Source organism: Rosa chinensis, chromosome 3 (genome assembly GCF_002994745.2).
Source record: "Rosa chinensis cultivar Old Blush chromosome 3, RchiOBHm-V2, whole genome shotgun sequence".
NCBI classification, from domain to species: Eukaryota; Viridiplantae; Streptophyta; class Magnoliopsida; order Rosales; family Rosaceae; genus Rosa; species Rosa chinensis.
In genome coordinates this window covers 863,664-887,487 of record NC_037090.1, presented here as the reverse complement: position 1 = coordinate 887,487, position 23,824 = coordinate 863,664, and the positions used below count along the sequence as shown (strand labels likewise).

General features: G+C 37.0%; 2 protein-coding genes across 2 annotated transcripts; one reads left to right on the top strand and one right to left on the bottom strand.

The window, feature by feature from the left end:
* Positions 1-852: 852 nt before the first annotated feature.
* Positions 853-3,384, top strand: LOC112193818 (U-box domain-containing protein 9). Its single transcript, XM_024334065.2, has 2 exons — positions 853-1,507; positions 2,056-3,384. Exons 1-2 carry the CDS (start codon positions 1,232-1,234, stop codon positions 3,136-3,138), a joined length of 1,359 nt encoding a protein of 452 aa, XP_024189833.1. The 5' UTR covers positions 853-1,231; the 3' UTR covers positions 3,139-3,384.
* Positions 3,385-15,625: 12,241 nt separating this feature from the next.
* Positions 15,626-18,026, bottom strand: LOC112193235. The gene is made up of 4 exons (XM_024333305.2): positions 17,409-18,026; positions 17,066-17,299; positions 16,121-16,357; positions 15,626-15,854 (listed from the first exon to the last, which is right to left on the bottom strand). The coding sequence occupies exons 1-4, from the start codon at positions 17,412-17,414 to the stop codon at positions 15,804-15,806; spliced, it is 528 nt and encodes a 175-aa protein (XP_024189073.1). The 5' UTR covers positions 17,415-18,026; the 3' UTR covers positions 15,626-15,803.
* Positions 18,027-23,824: the final 5,798 nt, after the last annotated feature.

The window sequence follows — 23,824 nt, the reverse complement described above, 5'->3', positions numbered from 1 at the left end:
CCCTAAATTGATCAACCTGGAAGGCAGCGCTATAGGAGAGAGGTAAGGTGCTGCTCCTCATTACTGGCGTGACAAGACAACGCCTTCGGTTCTTGTTAGAAGTCAAATCACTAGACTAACGCATGGCCCGTAGACAAAAGTCTAGTCTGTAAGATAACAATCTGAGGAGATGACTTATATCGACAGGTTTTTTTGTCGGTAAAAGTTGTAAAAGTTGCACAAGGGGTGATTTTTATTGACAAAAACTAGTCGGTAACAAGAATGTAAATGAAAAAAATGACTTGTATGGACGACTTTTTTATCATAATTTTCTAAACGAGAATAATTTGTACTGACAATCGGTTGATAAAATTTTTCTACAGGGGGATCTCTTGAACTGACACTTTTCATCAATTAAAAGAAAATAAATGAATTTATGCTATACATTATTCATCAAAAGTTGATCATAAATTGAAATCTATCAAGGCGTTAAACACTGAAAATAATTCTAAAAAAAAATCTATGGTGCCAATCTACTTAACTAAGAAGTGAACAGTTTAATTTCTTTCTTAAACATAAATAGAAAAAATATAGGAAAAATTAGTAATGACACATAAAAAAAAACGACTAATTAATCGAGATATGTGAAGTTAAAAACCGTTAATTTTTGTTAAAATTTTTATACATTGTTAATTTGATCTAGCAAGTACTATTTCCCAATGTGAGCTGACCCACTTGGACTTTTAAAAGTTGGAGCCAGATTGAACGTTGAAAATAGACTGAAATCCGATTGTAACCTATTTTGTGTCATCCGACTAAAAATTCCTTCTATACGAGCAAACATACACAAGGGTGCAGAGTGCAATAAAGCAAAAAAGTCCAGTAGATTTCCACTGCACCCTCAATGTGTTACATAATTCAATTTCGCACATACATACAGTGAGGTAAATGCCAACCACACCCCGTGAGTCAATCATTCTCCTCTCTAGCATAACATACTGTAACTAGTTTATACCATTTGTCAGTTGAAACTCAAGTTTGCGTGTCACATTCTTTCAGATACCCCAAAAACAACAGAGCAAACAAAATACAGAGACTCTTTCTTCTTCTTCTTCTTCTTCTTCTTCTTCTTCTTGTTTTGCTCTGACAGATGATGAAGAAGAAGCTCATAATTTTCTCTCTGACAAAATCCCATTAGCTGAACAAGCCAGTAAGCAATTCTCCTCTGTAATTTTCTTGGGTTTCTTCACAAATGGCCAGGACAGGTGTCTTGGCAGAGACTGATAAAGAAGCAGCCATGGAGATAAAGAAGCAGTTGGGGAAACTGGTCAAGGAGATTGTTGAAGAAGAAGACTACAGGGTAGAGACTGCTGATGAGGCTATAAGGGCCTTGTCTTGTTTAAAGAACTTGCAGAGGTCTACAAAGTCTCTCTCTTTTAAACTTGGTGTTCTTGATGTTCCTCAAGAGTTTAGGTGTCCTATTTCTGGAGAGCTCATGACTGATCCTGTTGTCTTGGCCACTGGACAGGTTTGGAATTTGTATGAATACCCTTGTTTGATTTCTGACCAATATGACTATGCATGCAAGAAGTTGATGTAGTAATTGAGATTTTGGTCATTCTTAGTTCTGGGATTTCGCTTTTTGTTTTACATCAAAATTGGGTATCAATGTCATTCATGTGTTTTTGGAGTTGGGGTTCTGGTATTTCTGCTTGATCTTTCAAAACCCAGAAAAGAAAATTAATTTGGAGCATCTACTTCGTGAATTTAAGGACTTGTCAACTCTGGCACTGTTCTTGTAGATGTGAGTAACTGTATGCAATTTTTTTGTTTTTATTTTTCAATTCACCACTTTGATATAAACAAAGAATTTTCTTGATTTGAAAAGCATGCGAGTACATGTTGCTCTCTTCCTCTATTAGAATTAAAAGGCAGAAAATTGGCTTTCTTGATTACTCGAATTGGTTTTGCTATGAAAACGGAGATTCTGGTGAAGAAACGGATCAATAGGGTTTGTTTTCCGTACGAAGTTTGTGCAATTTCTAATCCTTCTTAATTTCTTGTGATGAACTACAGACTTATGATAGGCCATTCATCCAGAGGTTGTTGAATGAAGGCAGCCGGACATGCCCTCAGACCAAGCAAGTCCTTGCTCACACTATCCTGACCCCAAATAACTTGGTCCAAGAAATGATTTCACAATGGTGCAAGGAGCATGGTATTGAGTCTCCGAAACCTGTTCAGGATACTGGTGAGGAAGTTGTCACCAAGGCAGACCGAAACTATCTGAATGCACTGCTCAACAAGACTTCATCATCATCCCTGGCTGATCAGAAAGAAGCAGCAAAGGAACTTCGGCTGCTAACAAAGAGGAGTTCATCATTTCGGGCATTGTTTGGCGAGTCTGCTGAGATCATTCCACAACTGCTGAGTCCACTTTCACAAGGCCAGGTTGCCACTCATCCTGACCTTCAAGAAGACGTGATCACGACTCTACTAAACCTTTCGATTCATGACAACAATAAGAGATTAGTTGCTGAAAACCCCTTGGTGATCCCTCTCCTTATTGATTCCTTAATATCTGGAACAATTCAAACAAAAAGCAATGCTGCTGCAACTTTCTTCACACTATCAGCCATCGATTCCAGCAAGATTGTTATTGGAACATCTGGTGCTCTCAAACCTTTGATTGACCTGTTGCATGAGGGGCATCCATTAGCCATGAAGGATGTTGCTACGGCCATATTCCGCCTATGTACAGACCTTGAAAATAGAGGAAGAGCCGTCAATGCTGGAGTGGTGTGGGTGATTCTGAATAAGATAATGGATGGTGTATTGGTCGCTGAGTTGCTGGCTATACTCGCAATAATTTCAACCAATCAGAAGGCTATTCAGGAAATGTGTGAGCTTGGCGCTGTGTCTTGCTTGATTAGGATCATAAGGGAGAGTGATTGTGAGCGTGACAAGGAGAACTGCATCGTAATCCTTTACAATATCTGCTTTAGTGGTCGCTCCAAATTGAAGGAGATTAAGGACGAGGAAATGGTAAATGGTACATTTTCTAGGCTTGCACAGAGTGGAACTTCAAGAGCTAAGAGGAAAGCCATTGGAATTCTTGAGAGGTTGAATAAAACTGGTTCAGTAACACACACTGCTTGATGGAAATGGTACTTTCTGTTTTTCATTTTTCGACCCCTGAAAAAAGAAGGTACATTACCCCATGACCCCATGTAAATGCTGCTACAGTTTGCTACTATACTCCCCAATCTCAGCTTCATAACCTGTACAAAAGTAGTCATACATTACCTGTAATTCAACCCAGTCAAGTTTTGGTCCATTTGAGGACTATAGACATTGTAAATCTCATCACTATGAAATTCACTAGTATTTGGTTTTTCTGAGTTGTATTAGCTGTCCCATTTTCTATTTTCTGACATGTCCAATTTGTGCCAGCTGCTATTTGACGTGCCAACATTGATACATTTGTATAATTTGACTGAAATGATGGTATATGCCTCCTATGTGGTATGTTGCTCTTGTTCATGCAAATCTCATTGGAATCTCTCCTTCCTCACTAAGAATTCCACACGTATTGACATTATTTCAAAAGTAATTTAGTGCTCCATAGTTTTGAAATTGCGGAGACGTGAATCATTATGTTAGTCACTACTTGTGCAATGCATTATACATTGAACTAATATAATGGATTACATCTTAAGAATTTCAATATTTCGAAGCTCCATAAAATGTCCCATCATATTTGGATTTTGTGCTCGGTATCATTTTCTATTTTCCGACATGTCCTGTTTTAGCCAATTGTGAATATTACTTCTCTGAAATGCAAACATTAATTCATTTGGATAATTCGACTCCAATGATGGTATTTAGCTCAATATAATGATGGTATTTGGTATCTTGTCCTTATTCAAAAAGGACCTGGTCAAGGCCTATTGAATTAGGGGGATCTGTAGGGTCTTCCTTGTTCAACTTTTAGAGTGTCGGCAAGCTGAGGCACTATATATTGATTATATTCTCAAAAAAATCTGAGGCACTATACTGCACAATTTCAAAACCTCTTTTGTGTTAATGCACTAATCCAAATTAGTGGACAAAGTATTCAACTTTAATGTTTGATTATGACTTTTTCTGAAGGTGCCATAAGATTTTTGCTTAACTTTAATAAGGAAGGAAAAAGAGGTAATTTGGGAGGAGAGTGATGCTGAAATCTGGTCTTTCATGCTGCAGCTGACTCATTATTCCATCAACAAGATCACATTACAAATCTAAATGAGGTAGGTGAATTGTAGAATATAAATTCAATGATGCAACACCTAGAGAAGCTAGGCTACTTCATCTTGAATATTCTTGGAAAAAGAATACTTCTGATGCTCTCTGTTTTCATTTGTCTTCTCTTTGTTATTAGGAATTTAGAACTACTAATCTCACAACAAACTCTATATTTTAGTACATGATCCACTACTAGAATCAAATGGCTTCTCAATTCTTAGGTGGATCGATATTCTAGTTGGCTACAGCAATGATGTCAGTAATCACATTCTTTAATCTATTTTCAAAATTTGATACTAGGTGCTATTGTGGGCAAACCAGAGATAGTTTTGGTGTTTTTATTTTTTATTTTATGTATATTTTATTCTTGGATCTGGTATTTGCTTATATCTCCTAATCTAGTTGAAAATGAATCTATAAGGTGAACCTTGATTCACTTGGATTACTCATAAGTCATAACCCTGCATATATAAGAAGTTTTTTCTTGTTACTTCGACCTTCCAAGTTCTACAACTTGTCTCTTCTTGTCTTCAAAGGCTATGTATCTAGATTATTCTTCTGTATCTTTATTCACTCCGTGTGTATCAAGATATTCCATGATACTTTTTTTTTTTTTTTTTTTAAACAGAGGATTAGCCTAGACGGCTCATCCCCCATTGAAGATTATTTCGATTAAAAGAAAAGAAAGGAACAAAGGGAGGAGGGGACATAAAACCAAAACTCCTCCAAAGAAAACAGCAAAAAGCCAAAAACTCCTCCAAATAGAACCAAAGGAAGAGAAAGCAAATGCTAAGTACAAGAAAAAGCGTAACTAACGAACACGAAAATTAGGCAACCCCAAGGAGTCCTTCCGACAATGAGAACGAATAAGATCTGGGGGTATGTCCCACCAGGTTAAACCAGTAGAAGAAAGACCCATGTTAGCAAGAGCATCTGCAGCTTGGTTTCCCTCACGATAGATGTGTGAACAACGAAATTGCATCTGAGAGATACGATGCAAACAATTATGCCACTCAATTCTTAGCTGCCAAGGTACCAGGTGAGGAGAATGAAGGTATGAAAGGATAAGAGCCGAGTCCACTTCTAACCAAATAAATTTCCAGTCCCGGACCTGAGCTAACTCAATAGCCTTAATGACAGCCATAATCTCCGCTGCCACTTTGGTTTTGAAAAGGGAAGTATAGTGAATAATGTACATGTCTACATGACATGACAGTAGGTGAACATCTGCTGCTGCAGAATCTAATACGGGTGGCAAATTGGCCTTTTGAATGGTGCAGAAATTTAGGTTCCTTACTTTGGGGCGGCCTTTGGGGGTGCAAGGAAAACCTCAAGTCTTACCCCCAAGATTGTAACACATGGGAAAATGCTAACCACAGTTCACTAGAGGACATTGCAAACCCTATCCATGTCACTTGTATAGCACCCAACCAGAACAAGTGGACAATCAGTTCACTCATATGCTGCAGCCTGCCTATGATCATATGTCATTTTATGGTCCCATCCTCGCTAAAAAGCTAAAGTTCATGAAGAACTTTTGAATACCAAAAGGAGAAGATGAGGAATCTGAATTCACAAAGGATATTTGGAACCTGATTTGTTCTTTTCTTCCTCTAATCTAATTTTGTAAATCAAAGTGTTCATTTTCTACATCATCTTTTGAAACTTATTTTATCTTAAATATTGTTTAGTCATCCTATTGAGTAATATTGTAGGCTATGATTTCATTTGTTTCGCATATGGTAGACTATGATTTTATTTGTCTCGCATGTAGTAGACATGTATTGAACAATTGTCTACTAGACTACGTAGTACATACCAATTAGTGAGAGTCAAAGCAGCAATTTTTGATCTGCTTTCGGTTGGAGTGGTCCTCTCCTCGAGAGGTAAGGGGATGATGGAGTTGCTCTGAGTCTGACAAGGCCATAAATAAAGATGTTTGCGGAATTGTAGAATGAAAGCCCACAATCAGCGGAGAATCACAGCTTTTCAGATACTAATCATATTGTGTGCGAGTCTTCTTTCTGCCACAAAATATGGGAGCCGAGAGGAGTTCATGGGGCATGCTTCGTTGCTTGCATTAATGGATTGAGTTTGAATTTATCTATTGTGACATGTTTAATATTTTGACACGATTCAATCCAATGAACATTTGCAACGTTGAAGCAAGAGCACCATCAGCAAAACAGCACAACCATGAGGCCAATTTGACCTGTAAGAGCGAAATACACATGTTTGATTACGGTTGAACTAAGTAGAGGGAAATCCGGGAGCTATGTCTCTTTTACAGTACGTGTGGTGGTGGGAATTAGGGCCGTAAATCAGTCGTGTCGGATCAAAGTATTTCTCGTGTCACAAGAGATAAATCCAAACTCAACCTATTTAATAATCGTGTCAAAAATTTAAATTCAAATCCAACCTATTTATTAAACTGGTTACCCATTTCCAACCCACTTAACCCATATAATAAATTGGTAGCGACAAGCGTAGCCCGTGGTCCACCATTGGTCCATTGTACCGATACTATCCCAACTTAACCACCTGTTAGGTGTTAAGTTTTAATTACAAAATGCCTCAATACAATTGGGTGAGATCAATCCACTTATAAGTTATATTTTATTTTTCACTTTTCCAATATGGGATATTTTCTCTCTAACACGCCCCCTCACGTGCAACCTAACTCTAGGTCTGCACGGTTAATTCCAATTCCCACATTGGAAATTGGGACATAAGTCTCATATTGGAGACTTGGCCAGTATAACAATCCAAGGCCCACATCGGACACTTGGTAACAATCCAATCAGAAATTTCCGATGGTAATATATGAAACCCAAATTCGAGCCGATGACAATTGGAGACTCAATTGGAGAGAGACCCGCTCTGATACCATGTTAAACAGCGAGAAGCGTGGCCCGTGATCTACCATTGTACCGATATTGTCTCAACTTAACCACCTGTTAGGTGTTGAGTTTTAATTACAAAAAGTCTCGGTACAATTAGGTGAGATCCACCCACTTATAAGTTATATTTTATTTGTCACTTTTCCAATGTGAGATATTTCCTCTCCAACAAAAATGACACATTTAAGGATTAACAGTGTGATCCATTTAACTAAAAAAATGCATAATTTCACTTGAGAATTTATAATGTTAATGGGGAGATGGCAACCCTAGTTTAAAGTGAGAAAATGACTTATTCAACCCTTATATACATATAATATTACTTTTTTTAAATGGGTCGTCTACATGATTATATAAAATACATAACCCTACTCATTTAATAAATATGTTATACGGATTCATTTCGTGTTGACAGGTTTACCCATGACTAACCCATTTATTCAATGGGTCATGGTGGGTTGATGCGCGGCCGACCCACTTTTTAATCGTGTGGGTTTAACCCGTTTTATTTCGTGTGAGTTTCGAGTCGTATTATCAGGTTGTGTAAGAATTGACAGCTCAAATAAGAATCAACGGACAGTCCACTCTTAAGTTTAAATGACAAAAAATAAACAAACTCGCTCAAATAAAAGTATGTATACGCCCAAACCCACAAGAGGGCACATAAGGCCCATAATGACCTAATGGGTCAACAAGTCCTCCGGCAAAAATTAGGCCGCCATTTGATCTAGATTAGCAACGTCGTATGCCAGAGTGGAAACCACCAGGCCGATTTGCGACCAGTACGGGCCCAGCCCACACTGAATTTTTTGTTGACCATTTCATGGAAGCAAAACACGAAACTTGCCCTGGGATTAGACATATGGATTAAGATATGGAAAACATGAAGGATAAGACAACCATCTATGTATACACTTTGTAATTGCATGTTTAATGAAATGAGTGTGAACCCAAGGTGACTATCTCATGAGTTCTCACACCAAACTTCTATGCATGTAACTTAAAATTACCAATGTACCATAGAGTCGAGCAGGGGGGATTGACCACTCTGATTTAACCCTCACATACCCATATAAATTTGAGTTTTTTCCTTGTATTTTTTAACTGAGCACCTGTACGCAATTCCCTTCCAAATCTCTCTATGAGTCTATGACTATGGGCAGCACCACAGGCGACGACCACGATGAAGACAACGAGGCCATCAAGCATGTAGCTGATCTGTGTTGGAGTTTCTTTACAACCTGGCTCCCATTCTCACATTGATGATTTTTTTTTGTCCGAGTTGGGACATTACATTTTCCATAAATCATTAGTGATGTGGTGCTTGTGGGTGGGTAATCGTAAGTAAAGTTTTCCCAGGAAGAATGCCCCTTTGATTTATTTGAATGACAGATATTCAAATTTTTGATGAATCTTTCGCCTCTAATAGATTAGCTCACCTTGCTAGATGTGGGAATTTAGATGAATTTTGTTTAGAGGAGACGCCTGTTATCATTCAGGACGTTCTCTATGAGGATCAATGTAATCTTTCTTATGTAGCTCGGGGTTCAGGTTATATGTCCCCCCGATGCAAAATTTTATTTCAATAAATGGAACCGGGCGTGGGGCTGAGCCTCCCAGTTAGGCTGGGTTCCAAACCCCTTTCAAAAAAAAAAAAAAAAAAAAAAATAACCTAGCTTTTTTGGTTTTTTGACAACCACTCACAAAATTAAAAAGAACAAGCGAGAGAAACTTAACAAAAATTACATTAATGTCAACGTTTTATCCAATCAGCAATGAAACTCGTACATCCCCATTAACATAAAACAGAGCAGCACTAGTGTTTGTGACATTAATTTCCCTATTGATCGATCCTATAGGGGCATTCTTTCCTTTCCTATGAGCATATGAAACCCCTCACTTTGGATTTCAAACTCATGAAGGCATTAAGCAAGAAGAGGGTACGTCCGAACATTTGTCAAATTTTTTCATAATACTATTGAAGGACATTATACTATTATAGTATAGAGATGTTCAGTTGATCAGCAAACCATTAATTTCTTGGTCACCAACACCGGCGGATCCATTCACGGACTAGGACGGTCACAAAAAAAAAAATAGATGTATGCTTTTTTATTTTATTTTTTTAATTGGGGTTTGTCCGGACAATAGAAGCCCAGTGACTCTCTCAGTCTCTCCCGGGTCCCCGACTCCACTCATCGAGACATCGACTACGGACTCTTACTCAGTCACTCTCTCCCACTTCCTCCTCCTCTCGCCGCCTGCTGCTCAGCCGGCTCTCCCGACTCCACTAGTCCACTCATCGACTACGGATCTACGGTCTATTGGAAGTTTCGAACTGGTCAACTGGAGAATCGATCGTCTCTCACAGTCTCACTCTCTCCCACTTCCTCCTCCTCTCGCCGCCCTATTCAAGGAGCTGCTTTGTTTAATTTTGTAAGTTCAATTTTATTTAATACTTTAATTTTATTTAATTTTATAAGGATCTACGGCCTATTCAAGGAGCTACAATCTAATGCTTATTGCTTTCCAAGATACTTTTTTCTTATCTTTTCATTGTGCATATAAAATTGTGGCTTTTGTTTTTGTTAAGAAATCCAGCCCGTCCAAGGTTCCAATCCCGGATCCGCCACTGGTCACCAAGCCTTTAACAAATGGTATCAAGATGTGAGCTCTCACACTCCCATTCTCACATTAAAGTTTCTTGACAACCTGGCTCCCTCTGCTTTATCACTTTCTCTAAACTTCTGAGCTATGGGTTCCATGAAGTCAACTGCATGCTCAGATTCCTCAATGCAGCCTATATCTGACATAGTGGTTCTAATCACGTTTTTGGCCATCCTATTTGATCTATGCCAGTCTCTATAGGCCTTCTTGTCTTTCTCAGTGCTCTCATCATCTAATTCATAGGTTGCTCTGCCTTATTAAGCAGAGTTACTTAGCTATGAACCTCTACCTTCCTGACGAGCAACCTATGAATTAGATGATGAGAGCACTAAGGAAGACAGGAAGGGCTATAGAGACTGGCATAGAGTAAATAGGATGGCCAAAAATGTGATTAGAACTACTATGTCAGATATAGTAAGAGGCTGCATTAAGGAATCTGAGCATGCAGTTGACTTCATGGAAGCCATAGCTCAGAAGTTCAGAGAAAGTGATAAAGCAGAGGGAGCCAGGTTGTCAAGAAAGTTCAATGACCTTAAGTTTAGTGGAAATGGGAGTGTGAGAACTCACAGCATGGCTCTGATACCATTTGTTAAAACCAAACGATGCAATATTTCTGTTTTGTTGGTTGTTGGATCGTTTGGTTTTAACAAATCTATGTTATGCTGCTCAAAGCTTTCAGAATGAGTTTGAACTTAATGACTTTCATATGATATATATAGAGGCCTAGCACTAACATTGTGCTCATCCCAGAAGGAGTCCAAGATTTACTAAAAAAGTTTATCAGCAGAAACTTGATGTTTATCCTATAGACTTAATGTCAATCAGGTTAATTAACAGATAAGGTTCCAACTTCCATTGAGAGACATTTACCTCAATTGGATAACAAGATAGAGTTCTAGGGTTGTATTTCTGTTAATTATTTTCATATTAAATCAAAACTATTAACTCAATACATTTAGATAATGACCAAGTCCAATTGTTTTCCAACATGGAAGTTTAGTTACCCTCTTAATTTGGCGTCAATTTTGAGCCTGGTGAACCTCTTGCTCGCTATAGTCAACTGGAAGCCGAAGAAATGGACCAGGAAAGCCGCAGATATATCGATTGGGTAGACACTGTGATAGGACACCATAGAGCCCTCATGCTGCCATGCACCATCAAACGATTCAGTGTTTGCTTTAATTAGATCGTCGTTTTGCAACGTACATTGATAGATGGATTGAATTTGCAATGAATAAGAGAGTTCAAATAATTGAATTGCAATTTTCGAGCGTATATACCCTGAAAGGATGTAACTGGATGGATCATAGATTCGTAGTTATATGTATCCATTTCCCCAAAAACTTTTAGGTTTGGAAAAGGAGTCTGACTTGAAGCTTAAGCATTTGGATTCTGCTGACACTCCAAGTCTACACTCCTCTGGATACAATATTGGATTTAATTTTCTTAGAGTTCTTCATTTCAGGGAACTTTAACTTACCCAAGGAGTTCTTGAGCACTTCTTGACTTCTTGTATAAATGTACAGTTCTTGAGAGATTAAATGTGAATTCTACCAGAAGTTTGGTTGGTTTGAGAGTTGCTGGAGTAGCTGGACCCTCGACTGCATTGAAGTATTTAGTGCTAAGCAATTTTGATGGCCTCAAAAGCGTTCAGATTTGTGACACAAACCTGGTTTCCTTAACTATTTCTCGAGCTACTGAGATTAGCCTACTTCTCAGTAATGTACCATCACTTGTTGAGGTCTCCCACAAAATATTTTTGATATCCATGGATTTAGCGAATTTCTTGACTCAAATTTCGTGCTGTACTCATCTGGAGATGCTCATGCTGAATATTTGTGGAATGGTTAGTGTACATATTTTTAGTGTTTTGGTTTTCTTTTCTTTTTGTCTGGATAGGTGAACAATATATTTGTATACCACATATTTTTTTTTTTTTTGGGAATATATTTGTGTACCACATTTAAAGTTTTAAACTGCATCGATGTGAAAAAAAAAAAAAAATACCAAACACAGTAGAATTAGACAGTGTCACATCAAATGATTTAAAAGTGGTTCACCAAAATGTGATTCATTCACCTACCATTGTCCAAAATTACAATTGTTTCTTACTGTACTTTGTTTTCAGGACTACAATTCCAGTCTTGTATTTCCCAATTTTGCAAATCTCAAGCATTTAGAACTTATGGTTGAACAGCTACAGGTGTCTTTGGAACCTGATATCTTGATGTAGGACGAGATTTTAGCCAATTTCAACAAAGAATCCCGAAAAGAAAGAAGCGTCTTCACATTAAGAAGAATAATTTGAATATTGGAAATTGGTATTCAAATAGGCTTCTTAATGATGGAATTAATCATAAATTACTATTTTGGATATATCGGGATTCTCGAACAAAATCTTGGTTGGGATTCCAATTATATATTTGCGTAATATTCTTTAGTATCTAGGATTCTATTTCTGATTTTATTTAATGAGGTTTAATTAGGTTTTCTAGTTTTAGTCTATAATAAATTATTCTTTTTGTTTTCTAGTTGTATTAGGTTTATGTTATGTGCCCTATATATAAGGCACCTCTTAGATTGTAATTTTCATTCAAGTTATCAATAAAAAAAACCAAATCTTAGAGAAGTTTCTCTATTTTTCTTACGGCTGTGCTCGTAATTGCTAGTGGATTCTAGCTCATCTCATATGGCTTTCGACGCTTGACGGAGCCTCTTACTATCGTGTTCACGCTTCCCGCATCATTTGGTATCAAAGCGGGTTTCGCCCGCTTCTTAGCAGACGACGATCCAAGGGAGAAGTTCACTACCACCAACCTCAACAACGCTGGTCGTAGAGTATCTATCCAAGAAAGTTTCGTTGAAGAGGAACATACCAAGGGATTTGCCCTAGGACAACCTCATCAATCCAAAAAAAAAAAAAAGGAAAAAAAAAGAAAGAAAGAAGAAACATGGAACATTGGATATTCACAACGCCGGATTACGACGACTTCCGAACTACATGTGTCATCAAAGACAAGGTATGCTCTGTAATAATTGACAGTGGTCTACGAGAGAATTTTGTTGCAAACAAAATTGTGGATTATTTTCAATTGCCGACAGTGAAGCTGAGTGATCCATACTGGATTCCATTTGGAGAGGATGAATATTCACAAGTAACAGAGGTTTGTAAAGTTCCTGTCTCTATGAGAAAATTTTATAAAGAAGAGATTACTTGTCATGTGATTGACATGGACGACACTAATGTGCTTTTTGGAAGACCATGGCATGAAAGCGTCAAAGGTGGTTATTGCAAAGACAACACATATTTATTTAGGTGGGAGTCGCACAAAATTAAAATCAAGCCTAGAAGGAAGAACATCAAGAATGACCATCTTGAGGTGTGTGAAAAGGAACATGAAGAAGCAACTTTGAAGATTGAAGAGAAACTCATTAAGGATAAGGAAGCTGATTCATTCATCACATCGATATCCATGTCATGCATGCCTAATTGTGTTCAAGATCAACCCAAGGAGAAGTCATTGCCCATTCCTTTTCAAGTGGAGGAGTTCAAGTTTCAAGATGCTTATTCTAAACTTGTCTACGGTATTGGATTCATGGTGATTCCTTTTAATTTCGAGAATATTGAAGTTGATGGCTTATCATGTTTTATTCCTACTAATGATCGAGCTGCATACAAGAGGAACTCGAGGTCGAGTTCTTTTCAAGTGGAGGAGACTGATGTAGGACGAGATTTTAGCCAATTTCAACAAAGAATCCCGAAAAGAAAGAAGCGTCTTCACATTAAGAAGAATAATTTGAATATTGGAAATTGGTATTCAAATAGGCTTCTTAATGATGGAATTAATCATAAATTACTATTTTGGATATATCGGGATTCTCGAACAAAATCTTGGTTGGGATTCCAATTATATATTTGCGTAATATTCTTTAGTATCTAGGATTCTATTTCTGATTTTATTTAATGAGGTTTAATTAGGTTTTCTAGTTTTAGTCTATAATAAATTATTCTTTTTGTTTTCTAGTTGTATTAGGTTTATGTTATGTGCCCTATATATAAGGCACCTCTTAGATTGTAATTTTCATTCAAGTTATCAATAAAAAAAAACAAATCTTAGAGAAGTTTCTCTATTTTTCTTACGGCTGTGCTCGTAATTGCTAGTGGATTCTAGCTCATCTCATATGGCTTTCGACGCTTGACGGAGCCTCTTACTATCGTGTTCACGCTTCCCGCATCATATCTTTCCTGCAGGCATCTCCTTATTTGGAAAAACTTGTGTTGAAGGTATGTTACTTGGCTCCATAGTTGAAAAAAGACTATTCATTGTCATTAATGTAATAATGCATAATAATTAATCTAGAAGCTATCAACTGATTCAACTACACAAACAAGGAATTGAGATCATGGTAAAGGAGATAATGAGAGCTGTTATCTTTGGTTTAATTTGAATGGTAAAGAGTTGGGATTAAAGAAGGACTGAAACTGATTGACCATTTGTGATTGTCTTTTCTCACGTTGATTCTTGACATCCCTTTATGGCTCTTCCTCAACCAATTTCTAACTTTGCTATTTGAGTTATTGCTCCAGCATTTGATGTTTGATGGAATTTTTTTCTTTGTGTAGATGGAGCGATGTGCGATCCTCTTGACATTCCAAGTTTATAGGAAACGTAAAGAAAATGCTAAAATGGCCCACTGCCCTCATTAATCATTATTACCTCAAGCTCAAGGTACTTGAACTAGAAGGGTTAAGGGTATCGCCGTATCGGGGTAGACCATGCGTTAAGCATGTCATGTATTTGATCAATAATGCCCTGGCATTGGAGAAAATCGTTATTAAACCTATATATAATCTGGGTCTGCCTAAAGTGGAGAAGGAAAAAGAAGTTAAGAGGCAAGAAATCATGCTATGCAACGCCTTAAAAGGAAAAGTGCCTTCATCTATTGAATTTGTATGCATCACTACGGCTTATATCTAGGAATAAACACAATTTATCTTCTTCTTTTTTTGGTAAACCTCGATGAATGAGGAAATATATTAGAAAAAGAAAAGAAGACAGCCACTCGAGGGGAACATAAACCTTACCCCAGCAGAACACGAAAAATGAAATACAAAAAAAACCTCGTTTCTACAAACTAATCAGACAAACAACTAACAGAAACGAAAATTAGGAAGACCCAACCAATCACGAGTACAAAAAAAAAAAAAATGAGGGCGGTATATCCCACCAAACCAAACCTGTACAATTTATCTTATGTACTGCAAGAGTATTTCCAATTACATACTCGAGTTTCAAATTTTGTCATGATTTAAGTTTTTAACTTCTTTTAGGGTTTAGGGTTTAAGCTTCGCCTAGTGCAATTGATAGTTGTTGGTGCAAGATTTTGTCTGTTTTAGTTATGTTCGCTTCATTATTAAAACTGTTATGATGTAGTTAGTATATTTGCTAGACTGATGTATTCTCGATACAACATTGTATTATCTCTAATGATGTTGGACTTCATTTCAATTTCATTTGAGCTCCAGCATTGTCTTCTCCAATTTGCATCTTGCAGTGAAAGCTCTATAGTCAGAAGGTTGAGATCTACTAGTTTTGACTTGTGTTTCTTGATGATAGTTGTTTGGATGCACGTACCACACCAATGGTATAACATTAGGAGATAATTTTGAGGGTGATCACAGTAAGGAAATATCATTACAAGTTGTTTGGATGCATGTACCACACTAATGGTGTAACTTTTCGCCTCTAGAATTTTTTTTGATAAAGCTACGTAGGATATTTAACTCAAAATTAAAAGGAACAAAAGAGAGAAATTGAATGGCATTAACGTCAAAGTTTTATCTCATTGCTGATTGATACATCCCCATCAAAATAAACAGAGCAGCACTACTGTTTGTGAAATATATCCTATAAGGGCATTCTTTCCTTTCCTATGAGCAAATGAAACCCCTCCCTGTGGATTCCAAACTCATGAAGCACAAGCAGGCACCAAGCAAGAGAATAATCCCAGCATTTTCTTCTGCAAAAAACAAAATAACATCGAGTACAGTTATTAAACCAGCAGCCAATGTTGAGAAAAACACAATGATAAATAATAATTTAACCAGCATAGATTAAGTCCTAAAGTAGGAATTAGTCAATTCAGAGTCGATAATGGTTTTGGACTTTGAACTTGGGAGCCATTGGAGGCCATTTTTTTCAAACTCATCATGTGAAACTTTAGAAACTTTGTGCGTCATGACTCATATAATTTCATATTATATAGAGAATGAGAATATATGTTACCCGCTTGGTAGTGCGAAGTAGCTCAGGGGGTATCTTGTAGAGGTCTTCGTCAACAGGCTTAGGAGGCCTACTCGGTCGCACAACGGTGTCTTTGCTTCGAGTGTGATACTGCTGGTAGTGTAACTTTCTTGGCGGTTCAGTCACGTCGTCATAGACCTTAGCTTGCTGCTGCTGCTTCTTTTGCTCCTTGACATGCGGATTATGAGTGGATCTCTTTTCTCTCCCTCTTGCAATTGTCTGCACTTACAGTGTCACCATCACATCATAACTCGTGAGCAGTCATAAAACGACATCACTTCACTGGTCATCATACCATCAAGTTAAATCCATCAACAACTTTTACTTGGTAAATGACATTGATGGATGCTTAGGTGTTTGTTTGGTAGATGTTTGGTAACCCAAAAGAGAAAACTGATCGAGTTTGATTTGATCTTATAATGTGACACATTAAGAGGAAATGTTTGAAACAATCACATAAATGGAGTTGGAAAATAAGAAAATATGGACAAGTAAATAATGTACTAGAAGAAAATCACTAGAAAATCAAGTTCTTCAAAATCGTTTCAAAAATATCAAGAAATCTTAAGCTACAAAGGCTTTTTGCTCATGTCTCTGAAATGGGTACTTAAATCATATGCATTGGCATTCGAATTTAAAAACTTGAGTCTCTCTTATATGAAGTACATAATAGTGAAAACATAATGTCAGGGGTTATTTAATTAAGAAATGAAAGAGGACTACCTAGCTAGTACGTCCCTGGCTCGTTATACACCAACCAAAATTGCAGAGACCATTAAAACTCAACCACTCAATAGTAACACAAATATCCCCAATAACCATAGGAATGAAATTTTGTGACAAAATGCAACCTTTTTTCCCCATACTTAAATACAGATTACTAACAACAATTAAATTTTAAGGGAGCAGAGTAGTAAAAGTGAGAACCTTTCGAGTATGGGGAGCAACAATTCGAGAAGGCTTCTTCTTCATCTTCTTAACATCAACAGCATACAAGTCAGCATGCAGATAGGCTGCTTGTGCATCACTCTCACCGGAAGAAGAGCTGAACCTGATCAAACCGGCTTGCCTCGCACACTCGAAATACTGAGTGATGGGCAGCTCATTGGCATAATCCCAGTCCCCAAACGCCGGAATTTGGCCGCTCCGTTTACAATAGTCCTGCCATCACCATCAACCACATCCACCATAGATCACTAAGATAAACTAAACACACACAAATCAAACAAGTAAAGCTAGCATTGAAATATTGTTAAAGAAAATGACTTACATCCATTGTGGAAGAAATGGCCAAGAGAGGAAGAACCCAATAAGCTAAAGTGTGGAAATTGAATGGGAGAAGGGAAAATGGTGGGGAGTTATAAAGGGAGCAAATAGGTTTGAAGAGGCACAAGGGGGAGGTGGGGTTGTGCAGAGAAGCCACAGAAGAGGATATAATTTCTGGGTCAGAATGTGAAGAAGGAGAAGAAGAGGGAATCTAGGGGAAAAGAGAGAGATGGTACTGAGATAGATAGATCTTTACTTAGACTTTTATGGCAATACAGCTCAGTTAGGTCAGCAGCTGAGGTTCTGAGCAACAAAGGGGCCTTGTTTTAGGGGAATGGGCTAGCAAGCTGTGACTTTTTATGCTTACAATTGCAGAGAGAGAGAGAGAGAGAGAGAGAGAGTTGTTGGTTTGGACTTTGGTCTAATAAGAAAAAGAAGGAGGAGGAGAAAAGCTGCTTTTAGCTTTTGTGGTGGTGGGAAGTGGTTTAGTTGACTCAGTGGTTATGGACTTATGGATGTATCCAAGAATCCAGTGCCACATTGCAGCCATGCCTAGAGGAAGAGAGACCTTTATAAATATGGCAGTTCTAAACAAGGTTTCTCCCAGACAGGTGGGGGGCCAGCACTGAAACAGATTTTTAATTTTATGAAAGAGTGAATTCAACTCAACTGTAGCACAAGCATGAGAGGAGGTATGGACAAGTTGAAAAGGGCATTGAGTTTTAAATGTGAATAGCTGCTGCAAAAACTTTTGGTTGCTTCTGCTGGTGCTACTGTTGGGTGTGGTGGGTGGTTCTATAATCTAGACAGGTGAAAAGGTGATTTTTTGATAATAGTACTTTTGGAGAAGTGAAAACCCCCATTAATAAGGGATCTTGTCCATTTGCTGTAGCACCAAGCTGCAAAAGGAGGGGGATGGTCATGCATGTGGATAATGAACACTTGAACAGCACATATTACATGACCAGAAGCCATGTGAAATGGCTTGAGCTCAGTTTGCAGAGGTAAATGTTTATGGACTTTATTCTCAACAGTCTACACATGACAAGATAGAATACGTAGAGAGAAATCAAACCCTAGTAAGGTTACAAAAACTAAACTTAATTGCCATGAAATGAAATCCTAAACCAAAACAATGTGATTAGTAACATGGTCGATTCATAACCCAACATATTGAAACATACACTGAAATTTGTGTGGTTGGAAGCATTGGGAGACAAGCTATAGAATGCACTCATGTATTGAGAAACTTTTTGCAAGTTTAATATTCTCATCTGGGAAAATGTCACAAACAGTATCCAAACTTAAAGTCATTCTACACTTTGGTACCTCATTTTCTAAATATATCACTTTGATACCTCAACTTATTATTTATGCATGAGATTCATACACGCGGTTAATAACACGGTTAACTCAAGGCTTGTGTCATGGGTATTTTCATCAATTAATATTTTCTCACCAAAAATCTTATGTTATTTGCCATTTAACAAAAACTCACTCTGTTAATTAATATTTATTTTTATTAAAAAACAAAAACACTTGCTACATCTTTCTTCATTGCCGATGAAACCAAATAACTATGGATCTATATTTAAAGAATAAGCAAATAACTACAACAACCATAAATACTAAAAGTTTCAAGCAATTTCTACAACTCTACTGGAGACAATCTGCCATGATTGGTATTGAAATTGATTATGCATAATGAATTGAACAAGCATTTTTCCTTCTTTGTCTAAAGAGTTCTTCAATTAAAAAGGGAAAGATTCAAACCCTAAACTTGAAAGAAAACTAGTGTCTACCTAACAAATTACATTTAAAGAGCTAAAATAAGATGATATAGAATCAACAATTAATAAAACTAGCAGACAATCTGATCTTATCCAGATCACTCTCTATTTGTGAATTAGCATGAAAACGATAAATCTCTCACCTCTTTGTATTTTAATTATTATGTTTCCTGGGATCATGACAATAAGTCAAAATTTCTAATACAATAACTTGAATTGATCTTCGATAAACCCAAATATAATATTTTCCTTGATGACAGATTTATTTTCAGCAAAAAGAAAGGAATTTTAGATCATCTCCCATGGAATTTTTGGTGGGAAAACATAAATTGACTAAAATACCCATAGCAAAAAACTATATAACACTTGAGTTAACGGTATTATTAACGGCGTGTATGAATTTTATGCATAAATAATAAATTGAGGTATCAAAGTGATATATTTAGAAAATATGATCCCAAAATATAGAATGACTTTAAATTGGGGTACTGTTTGTGACTTTTTCCCTTCTCATCATGTAATCAAATTTTTACCAAGCAATTAAATCAAATGCACACATCTAATATATTTTGCATGATTACAAAAATAAAATGTTTGTATTAAATCGTGTATGAAGATGAGATAAGATGAAAACACTTTTAAGATTATACGAGAATGATGGTCTAAATTTTCCCTCATTATGAGTTAATAAAAGTACTAATTTTTGTCACCAAGATGAAAAGCCTAGTGAGTGAATTACCAAAAGAAAAGACGGACCAAATGAGGAAATGAGTTCTACCCAATTAAAAAGCTAATGATGAACACTTTCTAGTTAAACAACCAAAGTCAATTACTGAAAATACCCGAATGGGGATCTCGATTGTTAATGGTTTTACAGTAAACTCGAGGAGGAGGTGATTATTATTAGTAAAAGGTTTTTCTTTTTGGAAGTTATGGGGGCTCAACGCCCGAAGTTCCATTTGAATGACAGAGCACCAATGCCAGAAGCTCATGCATGTGAAGATGCTTGAGAATCTGTGACTACCAAAATCAAACTATAATCTAATCTAATATTTATATACAGTCAAGATTATGAACATTTAGATCTTGAAAAACATCCTCCCCAGAGAGTTTAACAGATTCTTTTCTCATTTATTTATGGGGAAGAAGAAAACCCAAGCGCGGCAGAAGGGAAGGGGCATCGAGAATTGCTTCCATCGAGGAGTCCCTAAATTTTGACTTTTTCGTTCTTTCTTTCTTTTACATTTTTACACTGCTAAAATTTTTTTATCAATAAACTGAAACTGTGGGTAACTCCCACCAGTTTGTAGCCAAATGAATTACGTTGGGTTACTTGCACCATTCATACATAGAAGAATTTTCACATGAATGAGTAGTTAGATTACATCAAATACGCTTTTTAGTTATTAAAAAAATTAATTATAAATATTAAGGATTGAGATAATTTTATAAATGTTACGTTACTTAGGGCATCTCCAAGAGTGTAGCTATTTTTTAAAAAAATTGAAATTTAACAAATATTAGGATAAAATCTATCTCCAATAGAATAGCTATCCAATACCTAAATTTAGCTTTAGCTAAACACTCTAGCTATATTTAGCTAGGATGAGAGAAATTTTAACTAAAACCTAAATTTAACTTGAGATTTAGGTATTCTGTTGGAGTATAACTTAATAGCTAACTAGTTATATTTCACTTTTTGCTACTTTTAGCTATGAATATAAGTATCACTGTTGGAGATGCTCTTACACCGTCGGTGCATAAAAAAATTTCACAACAAGTTTGAGAGTCTTTAGGTTGATAGATTTGCAGTGGGAGATTAGTCTGCTGTTATCGGAATACCTTAATAAACTGAATACTAACGGAATGAGCGTGCTATTGATTCGCTAATGTAGTCGCAATAATTTGTTACCACATCTCAATTAAAAAAAAAAAAAAAAAACTGAAACTGTTAAAAAGAGAAATTGACTCCAAGCGAAGAGCTTTGGGGGAGGTGCAAATATTGACCTAACATTAGGGACCGCAAAAACATGTTTGTGTCGCTACTGGATTGGAATGCAAGATATGAAATGGACCTAACCCCACCCAAATTGACCAAAGTGATGTGGCGTGGCCTAAAAAGTCAACACTATCACATCCTAGACACATGTGAGTGTGTGAGTGAGTAAACGACATCGCCAACCGACCAAACGATTAATAAAAGAAAGAAGTCCAGAAAGGAAGAGCGGACCCTGCGTGTCCTAAAGCCCACGATTTCTTATTTTCCCCTGTATTGAGGCCAGGTCAAAATGGCCATTTTTCACACCGACTTCTTTCATAGTTTCATGTGAAGATGTGACGGACCCCGGTCTTGTCAGTCATTTAAGGTCCTGGTTGTGGTTGCGGCTGCGGTTGCGGTTGCGGTTGTGGTCGAGTGTTGTCCTATCGTGTATTTGTGTTTTTATAAGGATTGGTGCTTATATAAATTTTTTTTTTTTTCTTGGTTTGAAAAAACTTGTGTGGTTGGACATGGTTAGTGATTATCTAATTAAGTTTGTTTTTAACGGCTCTCATCACAATTTCATTATAGACATTATATTGTAAGAGGTTTAATTATTTGATTTAAATGTATTTCAAATAGAAAAAAGTGATGTAGAATGATTCGTATTTAATTCTGCCAAATGTCGTGCTATGCACACTATCTGTTGATCTGCTCACCTTATACTCGTACGGGACTCTACTGGTTTTTTACCCGTATTTAAATTCTTTCCTTGGGCTTCGCCTCGAGTTTGGGTTTGGCTAGAAATTGGGCCTACATAATACATGGGCTAAAACTTTTGTTAAGACAGAGCTTCGGCCTCCGCTGGGAAGTTCATTTCCCATTGGGCTTGCAGGTTGTTATTATCTCACAACAGAGTAAAGGAGAAAGATAGAGCCGATACACTTTACCCAATTTCCACAAAGCTGAAAAGCCCAACCCAAAGTCTTGACTCTTGACTTTTCCTCTCTTATTGGTAGTTTCCTATTTGTTTAGGGATTTAATGAAATAAACCCAATAAATATCCTGTTTTGTTTAGGAATTGATTACCCTAAATACCCTTCCTTCATTCCATAGGAAGCACAACACAACCCTAAATATATAATCTTTGCCACTTCACATATTTCCACTCTCCAAAGCAACCCAGCATTTCCCATATTAAATCCCTCATTTTCGATCTCTCCCAAATTCCGACCCAATATCAATATGCGATAAATACCCACAAATGATTGCTCAGTTTTCCGACATCTTTGTGTTCAGATTCTTCAGCACACTCTTCGTGGAAGAAGATAATTCTCTGATGAGGAATTCCGGTTGCTCTAGCACTGTACAGGAAAAAGCTGAATCTGATTCTGATTTGATTTGTTCGAGTAAAGATGATGATGAAGTAGGTGCTTTGGAAGACATTGGATTGCACAAGCCTGATGGATTTGATGAAGAAGTAGGTGCTTTGGAAGACATTGGATTTCACAAGCCTGATGGTTTTGATGAAGAAGATGATCATGTGATGGAACAAACTAAAGAACTAGAAGAGTTGTGTAGGACTGATGATCAAAACTCGAAAGGGTCCAAACCTAAAGGTTCTGAGGACTCGGACACATTGGACGCTTTGTGGGAACATCAAGAGTTGATAAAGCAGTTGAAAATGGAGCTCAAGAAAGTCAGAGCTACAACTGGTCTGCCTACAATTCTTGAAGAATCCGAGTCTCTGGATATGGATGACTTGAAGACACTCAAGATTGATGAAAAATACCAACATGGAGACAGCATGAGGGTGATTCACAAGTTCTACAATAGTTGCCGAACTCGAATGTGCAAGTTGGTGATAGGAGCATTTTAATGCGACGTTTTAACTGCATTTCCCTACATTTCTTACGTTATTTCCTTATTAAAATCCTGTTTAGGAAAGTTTCCATTCTTTGATTGGGAAAGTTCCTATTTGTAGAAAGTTTATATTTTTGTAGTTTCTATTTATCATTTTTAGTAAATTGCCATTTTTCATTTTAGGAAAGTTTCTATTTTTCTTATTAGTTTCTATTTTTAGGACCTCCAAGCAAGTGGAAAATCTTGAGGTGGAAAATCAAAGTTGCAACCAAGTGGAAAATCTTGAGGAGGAAAATCAAAGTTGCAACCAAGTGGAAAATCTTGAGGAGGAAAATCAAAGTTGCAACTAAGTGGAAAATCTTGAGGAGGAAAATCAAAGTTGCAAGCAAGTGGAAAATCTTGAGGAGGAAAATCAAAGTTGCAACCAAGTGGAAAATCTTGAGGAGGAAAATCAATTCAAGTTGAACAAGTGATAAACAAGTGGGAAGATATTTTTTACAAATTTGTCTAAGATATCTAGCCCTTCATTTATGTTCATCTCCACCCTCCATTCATCATTTTTTGGGCTATAAATACACTTCTCCTCTCACTCTCAAAAGACCACATTCCTTCATCCATTTCATCTTCTTGTCTCACCATTTCCTCTCCATTTTCCTTAGTCACCATTTCCCACCAATTCCTTCATCCATTCCATCTCCTTGTCTCACCATTTCCTCTCCATTTTCCTTAGTTTTCATTTTCCCACAAATTCCTTCATCCATCTCATCTTCTTTGTCTCTCCATTTCCTT

What these genes read in the sequence shown, in the direction of transcription:
- LOC112193818 (XM_024334065.2), top strand. Translation starts at nt 1,232, where the DNA reads ATGGCCAGGACAGGTGTCTTGGCAGAGACTGATAAAGAAGCAGCCATG. An exon ending in TTGTCTTGGCCACTGGACAG is followed by an intron (nt 1,508 to 2,055) that starts GTTTGGAATTTG and finishes GATGAACTACAG; the next exon opens with ACTTATGATAGGCCATTCAT.
- LOC112193235 (XM_024333305.2), bottom strand. An exon ending in TTGCTCCCCATACTCGAAAG is followed by an intron (nt 16,358 to 17,065) that starts GTTCTCACTTTT and finishes CTGTAAGTGCAG; the next exon opens with ACAATTGCAAGAGGGAGAGA. An exon ending in TACTTCGCACTACCAAGCGG is followed by an intron (nt 15,855 to 16,120) that starts GTAACATATATT and finishes TGTTTTTTGCAG; the next exon opens with AAGAAAATGCTGGGATTATT.